The 12,465-nt window shown below is 40.2% G+C and overlaps 1 protein-coding gene across 2 annotated transcripts in view; it reads right to left on the reverse strand.

Annotated features, from left to right (window-relative positions):
* phf14 (PHD finger protein 14) overlaps positions 1–12,465 on the reverse strand; it is an 88,897-nt gene that overhangs the window by 24,181 nt on the left and 52,251 nt on the right. The window contains exon 17 of one of the 2 annotated variants that reach the window (XM_062436281.1): positions 9,975–12,250. The exons of the other annotated variant lie outside the window; for it this stretch is intronic. Within the exon in view, the coding sequence (XP_062292265.1) occupies positions 12,244–12,250 (7 nt within the window). The 3' untranslated portion in view covers positions 9,975–12,243. Of the gene's footprint in view, positions 1–9,974; positions 12,251–12,465 lie in introns of those variants that run through there. 2 annotated transcript variants of the gene reach the window in all.

The raw sequence follows: 12,465 nt of genomic DNA on the forward strand, positions 1-12,465 counted from the left end.
AATCTCTACTCGCTCAGATAGACCGCTGCTTTTAATGTGTTATATTGTGTATCAATGCAGCATTGATTCCTTAAACTATCTCCGGTTATTAAGTGTTTTACTGGCTGTACTGAATGGAAATGAGACTTATAAATAAAGTGATTCAAAGGAAAAAAAGGAATTTACATGTTTTTGCAAATAAATGAATGTGAAGCAACTCCTGGGTTGAAATGTAGGCGAGAAACCTTTTTAGCTAGAAGCATACCTCTTAGTCTGTCGGTCCAATATTTTGGTTTGGACTGAAAAACACATTCATGGTCCCCAGTGGATGAACATTATACCCCTGACCTTTCCTCTAGCACCACCATCAGGTTAACCATTGTGTTTCTTTGGTCAAAGGTCTCAACAACTATTGGATGGATTGCCATGGCATTCGTTACAGACCGTCATGTTCCCCTCAGGATCGACTGCAATACCTTAGTTACCCCTATACTAGAGACATTCCCATCATCCTCAGCTGTATTTGAGTGTGTTTAGTGCTAATGGGCATGCTAACAGTCTAATATTGGCAAAAATGGCAAACATTATATCAACATTAGCATGTAATGGTAAGAAGGTCATTGTGAGAATATTGGCGTTGTAATCTTTGCAAGTGCAACTTCACACAGGCATTAATGGCTATAGACACAATTCTTTATTTTACACATGTACCCTATTCAAGCTGCTGTTTTAGAGTGCCAGTGCTTTTTTCATTTCAGTTCAAGCACTGTATACAGCGTTGCATAAAGCATTGGACTGTGGTTAATAACAATAATATCTCACTGTAGCAGGTTGCAGAAACTCTGCTCAGAACTATTCTTATCTATCATATTACTTTTATGTTTAGAAATATTATATGGTGCTATTTTTTAGGGAGTTTTACTTTGTTATAAAGGAATTTCCAATGGAAACTGGTCACATTGGGATCTGCGGATTATAGAGACCAGTGGTTCTCAAAGTAGGGTCCAGGGACCCCCAGAGGTCCTTGCAATGGTTTATTTTCACCCTAATTCCATCCATAAGTAACACGATGACAGAATGTATGACTGTTTCTGTAGTAAGACATCTTAGAAGTCTCGTCCTATGAAGGACCCTGGGACAAAATCCTATCAAATAGGGTCTATGGTCTAATTTGTGTCAGTTTAGGGGTGCTTGGTGTTAAAAAGATTGAGAACCACTGATAGACAACATTTATGAAAATACTCTATTGTACTCATAGACTGTATATAAATTGGACGTAACATCCGTGACGTCACCCATTGGTTTGTGGACTGCTGCTTGGAAGCGAATAGTTTCGGATCTGGGCAGCGCCATCTTGAAAATGTCCAGTGCATGCCGGTTAAAAAAAAACACGGATTCTACTTATATGGGCATCAGGAGGAGCAAGAGGCGCCCTCCTGAACCTGTGAACCAATCAACCTGTCAATCACGACGTAGCCACGCCCTAATGCATACCCTGCTTTATCGTCAAATATAAAATCAGGGAGGCCAAAATGTCCCAAATGAACATCATACTGCATTGAAGAAGGCTTTAAACTAGCGATTGAGACCATAAACACATTTTGAAAACGTTTACTGAGGTTAGAAATCAAGTGAGAAGTTGGTGAATTCTCCATTGACTTGTATAGAGACGGAAGTCCTTTTGACACCAAAGCGGGCGCCCCCTGGTGGCCTTTTGATAGAATGCAGTTTTAAGTTACTTCCGCCTTCGCATCATTTCAGAGGACCAGAACTCCCCGCCTGATTGTACTGGGGTGGAGACCGATCTCTCAAACCTGGACAATTAAAACCACAAGTCCATATGACTTGATACCACTAGAGGTAAGAGAAATATATTCTTTTTTGAACTTTGGTGAACCAAACCTTTATGTAAGAGTTAATGCAAGATGTGTCCTGATATACAGAAACAATTCATCAAAAGAGAAGAACAACACAATGTACATTTCATTTCTAAGAACTACACTGATACCATGGACATGACTAAAGAAAAAGGGTTTATATCACCCATTTCTTAAAGTCTGTTTGTGGTCATAGTTAGCTGTGAGAATGTTTGATATACAGTAAAATGTAAATGATCACTGCACATTTTAAAAGAAACCTGCCAGGCCATGAGAAACACACACAAATGCAGATATTGCAAGATTTTCAGAACAGGACTTATTGAGAAATCAGCAGATGATCACTGATCCTCCACACTGATTCTGTTTCATTTTGTTGGGATTGTTTCGGTCTTTTCATGCTGAGGTTTCAGGATGAATATCATGAAATCACATTATACGCTCTGTCCAATAAGCTGTCCGTGCATGATTTATGGCAGCGAGTGTTTGGGTATCAATTACTAGCCCTCAACAATGAAGCCAGCTTTGTGCTGGATGTCTGTGCTGAAAGGAATTAGGCAGTTTGATGGTATCAGATCTGATGACTCTACAGACAAATGAAATATGGTGGATGGCAACGGTGCCTCAGGCTCTGAATGAGGCAAGTTATGGAAGGATTGAGAACAACTTCAGTCCAAACATGAGGATGTCAACAGCTTGTAGAGGGTCTGTCTGAATTCTATTGTTCTCTTTCATATTTAAGTCTTCTAATGACTAAACATCAACAACAGCCTAGACACAAGAAAATGTCCAAATTCTCGGTTCCAGCTTCTAAAATGGGAAGATTTTCTGGTTTCTTCAGTCCTCTATGAGAGTAAACTGAATATCTTTGGGATGTGAACTGTAAGTCGGACCAAAACAAGATATCTTAGGTTTTCTGATATTTTATAAACTAAAAAACTAATCGATTAAGAAAATAAACAGCAGATTAATCAGTTATGAATATAATCATTGGTTGCAGCCCTACTGTACATTGCTATGTCCTATTGAAATTCACAGTCCCAAGAAGTATTACTCAAGTCGGTCTGATGACAAAAATGACTCTTGAATGTCATTTAATCCATAAACACAGTATTAATATTAAATAAAATACTCTGATTTCTGGTAGTTATTATATTTTCTGTTTTCAAGAGGTACAAGTTTCAGCAATAAACAATTTTAGATTTTACAGTGGAAAATAAAATGTGAACATTGTTTGTGGATGTTATTTTTCAATGTTGTCACCACCACAAATGAAACGTTATATGAAGGATCTAGTACTTGTGTCCCTGCATTGGACCACTGGGAAATTGAACAACTCCTTATGAGTTTATGAATTAATACAAAAAAAAGGGTATGTCCTAGAGCTTTAGCTACATGCCCTACATACATGTTGCATTGCTTCAGCTTAGGTCATATTCTGTTTGTATTGTCCTTTATTAATTATTTTTTCAATTATTATAACACTGTATTCCCTGAAGCAAATGATAAGGTACATGACTACAACAAAATCCAACTCATTTGGCAGTAAAAGAGAAAATTAGCACACCTAAAATGTGGCTAAAAAATCCCTCAATGAACAGAACATGTACACAACTACAGCATATACAGTAGGTCAACAGTTTGGGGAATCATTTCACTGTTCACCTTTGTTTTGTTTTCTTCTAAACAAACCAACAGCATACAGTGGACACACACACCCCCATTTGGACTGAGACCAGCCAAACTCTAATATGCAGGAAGTTATGGAAAGCAGCCCACTGGCACTAGACTAAGAAAAGGCTGTGAAATCAGTGTAATATCACACCTGTAGTGTTTACACATTAAGTGTGGTAGATTTACTCAAATCAGAGTTAAAATTTAATTGGCATAGATAATTGGCATCTTATGAGTTGTAGGGGCATAAGTTAACAGCTGCTGCACATTAGCAAAAATATGCCGAGGCAGGTGGATCCCTCTCACACACTCACACACTCACATACACACACACTGTAAAAAATCTTGGATGGGCTGAGCAGGCATATCTGCCTAGGAAACGATGGGAATTTAAAGTGTCCTCCGGCCACCTACTGAATAGAAGATAAATGACCAAAGTGTGTGTGCTCCACTAATGAGCACGCTCCTATTGTTGCACACAAACCGCCAATTGATTTCACATGAATCTCCAACTAAGGGGAAGAGGAAGAAGCAAACTCTTCAGTTTCGCTGCTGGAGACTGTTTAAAAGACCTTCCAAACTCACAGGAGGGCTCTTTTTATTTAGCAAGACTGTGACGACTGCACACATGCTTCCCTAATTACTTTACCTTAATGAACCCTTTGTAATGTTTGTGGTGTATTGTGGGGAAGATCTAAGAATTAAAGCACTGCTCTCCGATGCAGACGCAAGGTATTGTAAGGATGTGTGTGCGCTAACTCGATTGTTAATCTTCATTTATTCAAGGAAGGTGGGCTGAACTCCATTTATTCCAGCAAAAGTGAGCCTTAAATTTGTACAGTGAGCTGACCAACACAATCAGTTTACTACTGTAAGGACCAAACACCAATATTTCTAACAGTTTCAAACTAAATTCTATGAGAGTTTATCTTTGGTAAACCTTAACATGCTAATTTGCACCATTGACCAACACATAGAAGAATGTCTAGATCTTTGAGGGAACAATGAGGGAACAAAGAGGGACACCAAAATGGAGGAAGTTAATATAACATTATTTTAAAATGACACTGTGGAGTATATAGAGGTTTGGTTTGCCGTCAGTCAGGATCATCAAACAGGAGTTAATGGTTTTAGTATGTACCTTGGATAAACTCGCTAAATAGCAAGGTAGCAAGCTAGCTAGTAGTAAAATCCTAGGACTAGCCAGTCACAACAAGCTTGCTAGTCCTACCATTTCACTGGCTACTATGTTACCTGTTAGCCTGCCAACAACATTAGCTAACAGCTAGCCTGCAAGTAGTCATGACATCATATGGCACTACCTATTGTACTAGGAACTACCTGGCTTTAAAAGGACACTAACCCACAGGAACACTAGAAGAAACATTAAAGGACCATTCCAACAATTTGGGTAATATTGTAATTTGATTGACATAAACATACGTCATGTCATAGATTGACCTCTCAGCATCTGATTTCGTCAAGTGCTAAGTTGATTGGCTAGACAGGAATTGTGGAGGCAGATGCTCCTGGCTGGTGATTTATCCATCACAGACAAATTTGAGCAGATTCGGCCCTAGAGGATGGTAGTTTTGAACTCTCGCTGGATGATCTACGTAATGTAGTCGGTGTTGTTCTCAGTCTCTTCACTGTCTGAGTCACCTGCTACCACCAGCCTCTATCTGCTCCCAACACTGCCCTTACACACCCCGCCACCGCAAGGTCCTTGATGTTATCAGAGCAATTTGGCCCTGCTTTAATCATTGGGAAAATTGAGCAGCCCCCCCACCTCCCCCCTCCCTTGTACTTTGGAAGCAGACAAAGTCCAATCACTCATAAGAGCGGTTATTGATTGATGTAATCTTATTGGAGGTGAGGTGGTGGAGGGGACATGATTGATTGCTTTTGTCTGCTACACGTGTTGCTCTCGGTTGGCGATTCGTGTCCACTTTCATCTGGTGTTTAATCTCGGTGTGAAGTTCTCAGATCTCACCCTCCCCTCCGGCGTCACCCTGGGACCTGTCCTCGCCGAGCGCCAGTGATGGCACACAAATCTAAGCTGGCCTTCGTTAGAACTCATCCACCTCTTCACAAACGCTGTCACATTTGTGTCCAGGTTTCATGAAGAGGAACTGTCATTGCTCGAGGAACCATAAAAGTGCCTCCATTCATCCACATAGCTTCTGGGAAACATTCACTGATGTATCACCGCAACTAAATTAAATCACACTGATGAGGACGTAGATGACACAATATCAAATTGAGTCAGTTGGACAGAATTGAAAATTATACATCTAAATGTGAACTCTTTCGACTTTGAAATGTAACAAGATAACTTAACTTAAGTGAACCAGGGAGAAGCAACACATCTTACTGATTTCCTGGACTACTTCATTCATCTTATAAGTGGATTTAAAGAGGAGAAGTCAGAATTCCAACCAAAAGGCTTTTTTTGTATGAATGTTCAGGGGGCTTTTGTGTTGAAAATCCCAGTATAATGAACCTTATCTAATAAAAGCAGTCAGCATTAAGTTCACATCTACAGCAAAATATGTATATGGATTGCAAAATATCTGTCCATAAGCTAATTTCCAAATGTTATCTAACATATTCGTACAAAGCCTTTATTTCTCCAGAGTGGCATTGTGGAATTGCACAAAGCCTGCTGTGTTGTGGACACTGAAGAAAGCAACAGAAATGAAAGCAAGCCTATGAAACTTTAGCAATGGTTACGTAACCCTAACTCTAAACCTGAAACACCCATCACTGTGGCCACATGTAAGTAGTATGAGATAATGATCAATGCTAAAAGTAGACATAACTACAGCACATAATGAGTACCTACATGAAGTTTGCATTAGCCACCATAAGCTACTAGGCATATCAATTTTTGAACAGCAGCTGAAACCCCTTCCCCTTATACCTTTCCAATGTCAGAAACAGGGGGACTTTTAAAATGACAATTCAACAAGCATATCTATTTTAGTTTGCGGAGGTATGAAACTACTCATCGCTTGAACTACTGCCTTTTATTCGTGTCCAAGTATGTATACTTATATATGTATGTATGTCCAAGATGTATGTCTGGAAATGCGAAAGACTGTCTCAAAGTGTGCACCGGTATCTCAATTTGAAAGATTATAGCATGTCACACCCTGCTATGATGGAAAGCTTTTACACCACATTTAAGTGTGGCCTATCTGAAGATATATACTCTTCCAATGACACGTGATGCATACTATCTTAACCCTGACCCACCTTTCTCACTGTGGTCAAATATAATAATTATGACATAATGGTAAAACCTAAAACTTGTAACATTGAGTGTACTGAAATTAATTAGGGTGAGTTTTCCTTTGAGATATAATTTTTGAGTCTTTTAGTGTTAATATATAATTTAAATGTGAGTAATTGTCGTTTAATTGTTTAGGGCATACTCATTTTGCTTGCAAATTCTGATAAGCTTCTCAGAGGCAGATCCCCTGGAGGATGGCACATTCAGTAAGCATTGGTTCCCATGTTTTCCTTTCCTTATCAAAACCAAACCAGATTACAAAAAAACAATGACAAAACTAATTGACAGAAATGAAACACTGAGCTAAACAACCTTAATGATGAGACATAGAACCTGGTAAAGTATTGATGCTTGGTTGCTTCCCAACTGCTTTGTGCCCACAGTCATGAGTCCATGTATTGACAGTGGGGGTCTGCAGCCTCAAAAACTTCTTTTCTCCCCGGCAGTCCCGGTGTCTGAGCCCAAGTGGCTGAAACAAGGCAGTGGATTTATCACAAGTGGGCAATGCAATTACCTTGGGAGTGGCCACGTGACAGAAATCAATATGACACAAAGCACTCAGCCATTGACTCTCATCCATGACAAAGTGCGCTGCTGTCTTTCCATAGAAAGGAGTGGATTATTGGACTTTGCAAGCCTCCTACTTTTTGATTTACTGTTGGGTCACTGCAACATTATAAAAGAGCCATTGTTTTACAAGAGGGGGATGTAATGAATGGAGTGCTGAAGTTGCACCTATGGAGAAAGCCAAGTCAGAACAGCCTTTATTAGCTCATCAGGGCACAACTCATTCACAGCTGGGGATTTAAGGCAGGGAAAGAGAGCTGATCTGCCTCTCTCACCTGGTGTTTTGCATGTGACTGAAGTTTCTCATATTTTCCAGCAGGGGGCCCCAGTGAACTGGGTACAATGCTGGAGAAGAGATGATTTCAGCAGCAGGTCTGTGCCCTCACCTTTGCAGGACAAACTTAAACCCTGTAGCCTCTGATCCAGTGAGAAACTCCGTCTACTCTACCAGTGCATTGCTAGTGAGATACAAACAGCTTGTAGCACAATGCAACTCCTTTAAAACAAGTCTATGACAAGGTAATTAATTAAGATATAAAGCACCCATAGGGCTTTGTGGTTCATTTTAGTGTGTAATGATTAAAAAATGGGAAAGGAGGCAACACGGTGCAGTAAAAATGGGATAAGACAGAAACCAGTTAAGGAGGAGGAGAAAGAAGAGCCTGTACCTCAGGAAGCATTCGAGCGGACCCACACTGTGGCGGAATCAGTGGGATAAAGAGACGGGGGAAGAAGCTGGGGAGTAATAGATTTTAGCTGCTTGGCCACACTTCCCACACACCCCCAGCCCCAGCTCTTGTGTTTTCTGTTTTAATAGGGGGGAAAAAGGGTGAAGTCAGCAAAAACAAAATGCCGCCATTAAATCATCTCCCCGGATCCGGTGTCAGAGCAGTAATGGGAAACGCACTCATCATCGGAAAGGTTACTGCTTTCCAGAACTTCCTTGCTAGCTTTTCTCTATCTTTATGCCACGGCCCCTCCCTTTCCTGCGCCTCCCGGGCTCAGTCTCATCCCCTAACTAGAACGCAGCCGTAGCCGAACTGATCTCTGGTTTGCCGGCTGCTGTTTAGTCCCCAAAGACCCCGGGGTCGAGGATGAGGGATTGGGGCATCTACAGTTCGCCACGGTGAGTTGATTCCATCTTGAGGAGATGCCACCAAATGATGCTGACACCATTGTTGAAACTAAAATGTTTTCTTTTCTCTCCTGCAATTTTTTAAGGAACAAATGCTGACCATCCAACTGCAGACAAAGTGCCTGGTGTTACAGTATGTTTCCGTAATGATATTTGCTTTTTTTCACTGCTGGGAACAGCAGTAGTGGTCCGTCCAACACTTGGGTCCGCAGCAAGATATCTCAACAACTACTGACCAGAATGCCATGAAATTTGATGTGGATATTCAGGGTCATCAGAGTACGATTCTCATTCTGTTTCGGGTGGTATTATTACCTTTGCTCTTGCACCAACCTCTACCAAAGGTAGAGCCCAACCAATAACTGGACCACCAATAATAGCTTATCAAATATCAATAAATTGATATGAGCACGTGCCTTTTACTAAGAAAAAAACGAAATGTCAGTACAAAAATGCCAGAGGTATGTTAGTCATTTAGGAACTTGTGACACTTGTTTTAACATAGTTTTAACAAGCTTATTTTGTCCATCCTAATACATGTCTTTATCAATTCTTTAATAACAAAATTCAAGGGATCCTTATCAGAAAAGGTTTGTTAATGTTCTGTTTATTTAGTAAAATAACATCAGCATATATGTCGTTATCTGATTTTTAACTCTCATATGTAATATTGGGTTCAGCATCAGGGCTCAGGCTTTAAAACATTTTCTTTTAGAGCCACCCTGGGGCCCAGATGTTAACTAACACTCATATACTGTATCTTACAACCTAACAGGCAAAGTTCTATCAAATTTGCTGAGGCGATAAAGCCTTTTATATTCTCTCCAGGGCCCTGTCTTTCACTTCTGCTCCTGTTTTAAATATCGTTACGTGTGATGCCACTCTGATTGGATGGACAAAAACAGTTTAAATGATTATATAATTATTGTAAAACGTGTCAGTGTTTCATTGGTTGTGTGAGAGTTGTCAGCTTTAAGGTTCTATGCTCTAAATAATTTCAATAGGTCTTGGGTGTTTTTCAGATGTGGGAACTTGTTCTGCAAGCTTTGACATGATAATGGTCAAAAGTAAAAGGTCAAGATATTAAACATTGCCAGCTGCAGTCCAAAACTGAAAAAACCTAACTTTAAGTTTTGAAAAATCTGTTCACACCTGGGTGGTGACTGCAGTAAGAGAATCCAGCAGATCAGCTGAAGACTGTACTCTGTGTGGGCTGAAAGGCAACATTTCGTCTCAGCCAGCCCCCCACCAACAAGAAGGCCACTTCCCAGGTGATAAATCACAGATGACAGAGGGCATTACACTCACAAACGGACCGCCGCTGCTGCACCTTTAGAGCAATTAATTAGCTAGCTGACACTCATTTATCACTGCGGCAATAAGGTGAAAAAGTCAAGAGTTTATTAAAGCTCCGCTTAATTTTCAAGAGCTATAGGCCAGAGGCTGACACACTTCACATACACAACAGCAGCGACATTCACATTCTTACTTCGTACAGTATCACAGTAATACAGTACACAATAAAACAGAAATATTCCCTTAAAGGTATTTCTGTAAACAAATGTAAACAAGAGTGTGGCAAAAAAAAAAAAAAAAAAAAGTTTAAAAAAGTAGTCGCTTCAAGACTACATCACAAAACAGAGTTCAACTCTGCTGACAACACAAGGTTATGATATTTAATCAAGTACGTAGGCACAAAAAGAAAAGACATGAATGTTTGGCCTCTTCAATAAATACTGTACACATTGTCACACTACACAGCTACCTGGCATTCAAATTCTACAAGACCACGTCATTTATTTTCAGTTTAAAAGTATTGTACAGATCTGGGTAAATAGATATAGCCATGCATTGTAGGACTGACAAGCCGTTTTTTAGACTGACTGAGTATGAGTGATGAGAGAGGACTGGTCAGGAGTCAGCAAGTCATTCTGCACCGAGATCTCATCTCCAAAGACAAACCCAGCTTGGTGTTGTTTCTGGACACACTCCAGAGAGGCAGAAGCAGTAAGCTGCATGAGTTTGACTGCTCCCAAAAGCATGCATATAGGGCCCTGGATGGGCAACAGAGTGACATATGAGGGCAGAATGTGACACTTGTCATGAGCCCTGACAGAGCAGCAAGCAGCTGTTGTTTTGACAGCACTGACTATGGGCCACCAGAGACCTGGAGACAAAGCTGGGCTTCTTTCTGAGTACGCATCAGTTTAACTGTCACTTCAAGATATGGAGACCGAGGAAGACTTCTAAATGCCTAAAGACACTAACCACATTTGTATTAATATTTAAGTACTATTATGGCTAACTACACTATTGTGTTTCTACTACAGATGCTTTAATGTAGCATTACTTTACTGCTACACGTCAATACACCAGAAACAGTTTGCTTTTCTATACACAACACTGACTTTTCTTCATACTTCTGCTCCTCCACTTACTTAAAGGAAACAAAACACAACACTCAAGTCTGGGGAAGTCTTGGTTCAAGTGTGTTTCTACAATTAACCGAATTCACACTGAAATGCTCAGGGTGATTGGGTGGCAGATGACTTCAATCAATAATACTGATTGGCACTGATGAGAAGTCGTGCAGGGAGGGCAAAAATGCAAAGTACTGTCCTCATATCGATTAAAAAAGCAATTGTTTAAAAAGAATTCCGTATATGTTGGTTGCACCTAGAGGCATAGAGAGGATTCATTGGGAATATAGTCCTTAGTCAGAAGTTGCAAATATCAACTGTTCCAAGCAGTGCAGCAGTTTTAGAGCACTTGCTTCCACACTGCAAGCAACATGATGAACGGGCCGAGAATCTTCTAGTCATTTCCTACAGAGCCAAGCAGACAAACTAACTTGGCAGCTGTTCGAGCGGTCGAGAAGCTCGCCAGATTTGTACAATCTCATTACGCTCAACGGCCGTCAGATTTGAACGGAAAGTTGTTTATCTTGAAATATCCCGTGCTTCGTGGAAAACTGCTGCAGTGCATCTTCAGTCAGATATCCTGGAACTAAAAAGGTCTTATTGATTAAATAATCAAAAATCGTTTCTTTTGTTCTGATGAATCAAACTTATTCCACTCAGTAGCATTTATTCTGATCCCTTACTGTCTGATGTCCTGTCCCAACATCCTTACTCAAAAGGAAATACATCACTATAAGGAAGTGATGATACCATTTAATGGGACATTAAAGATGATAGGACTCAGTCTCATAAATGATATCTGAAACAGTTGTATTCAAACAGTTGATGGTAAGCTCTGAAGTCATTCTTTACTTCTACTTTTGTTAAATGCTATCCTGAATAGCCCCAGAAACATACTGTGGTTACTTACATGAATTGTATGAATACATAAATGCTTTTATTTTATAGGTGAAGATCATTGCATACATGCAACTGGAGCTACAGTTTGTCAAAGAAAAAAGAATGACCCATCAACCAAGTTCCTGGTAATGTGTAAAAGCAGTCCAACATTAACAGAATTGGCTTAAAGAAACCTTTTAGGATTTGGATTCCTTATTTTTTAGACTCAGACAGTCCCACTCAATTTTCGTTGGTCCAGTTTGGATCAGAGGTCGTTGCAGGTCGGCATGATGGTCTTGTTCTTCAGCCTGACACAACCGCCATTCTTCAAACGCCCTCAATTTGCCTCTCTCTGTCTCTAAGCCAACGGTCATCTGTCCCGAGTTTTTATGGGAGGTGAGGTGGCTGCCCCGGCTCTCACAACCTGTGCAATGCAAAGATAGAAAGAGTCAGGGCAGCACACCTCACACCCCGACCAGCAACCCTTATAACTTTAACGCTGTCTCAAGACTATGACAAATAAAAACACACACTTCAGTATTCAAGTGTTGAGCTTCTTTTTTTTCTCCCCATCTATCTCCATGACGCTGTTCTCAGTATGGACATAGTATCATTTCAAAGCTGTCATAAATATATTTC

The sequence above is a fragment of the Scomber scombrus genome, chromosome 16 (assembly GCF_963691925.1).
Source record: "Scomber scombrus chromosome 16, fScoSco1.1, whole genome shotgun sequence".
NCBI lineage: Eukaryota > Metazoa > Chordata > Actinopteri > Scombriformes > Scombridae > Scomber > Scomber scombrus.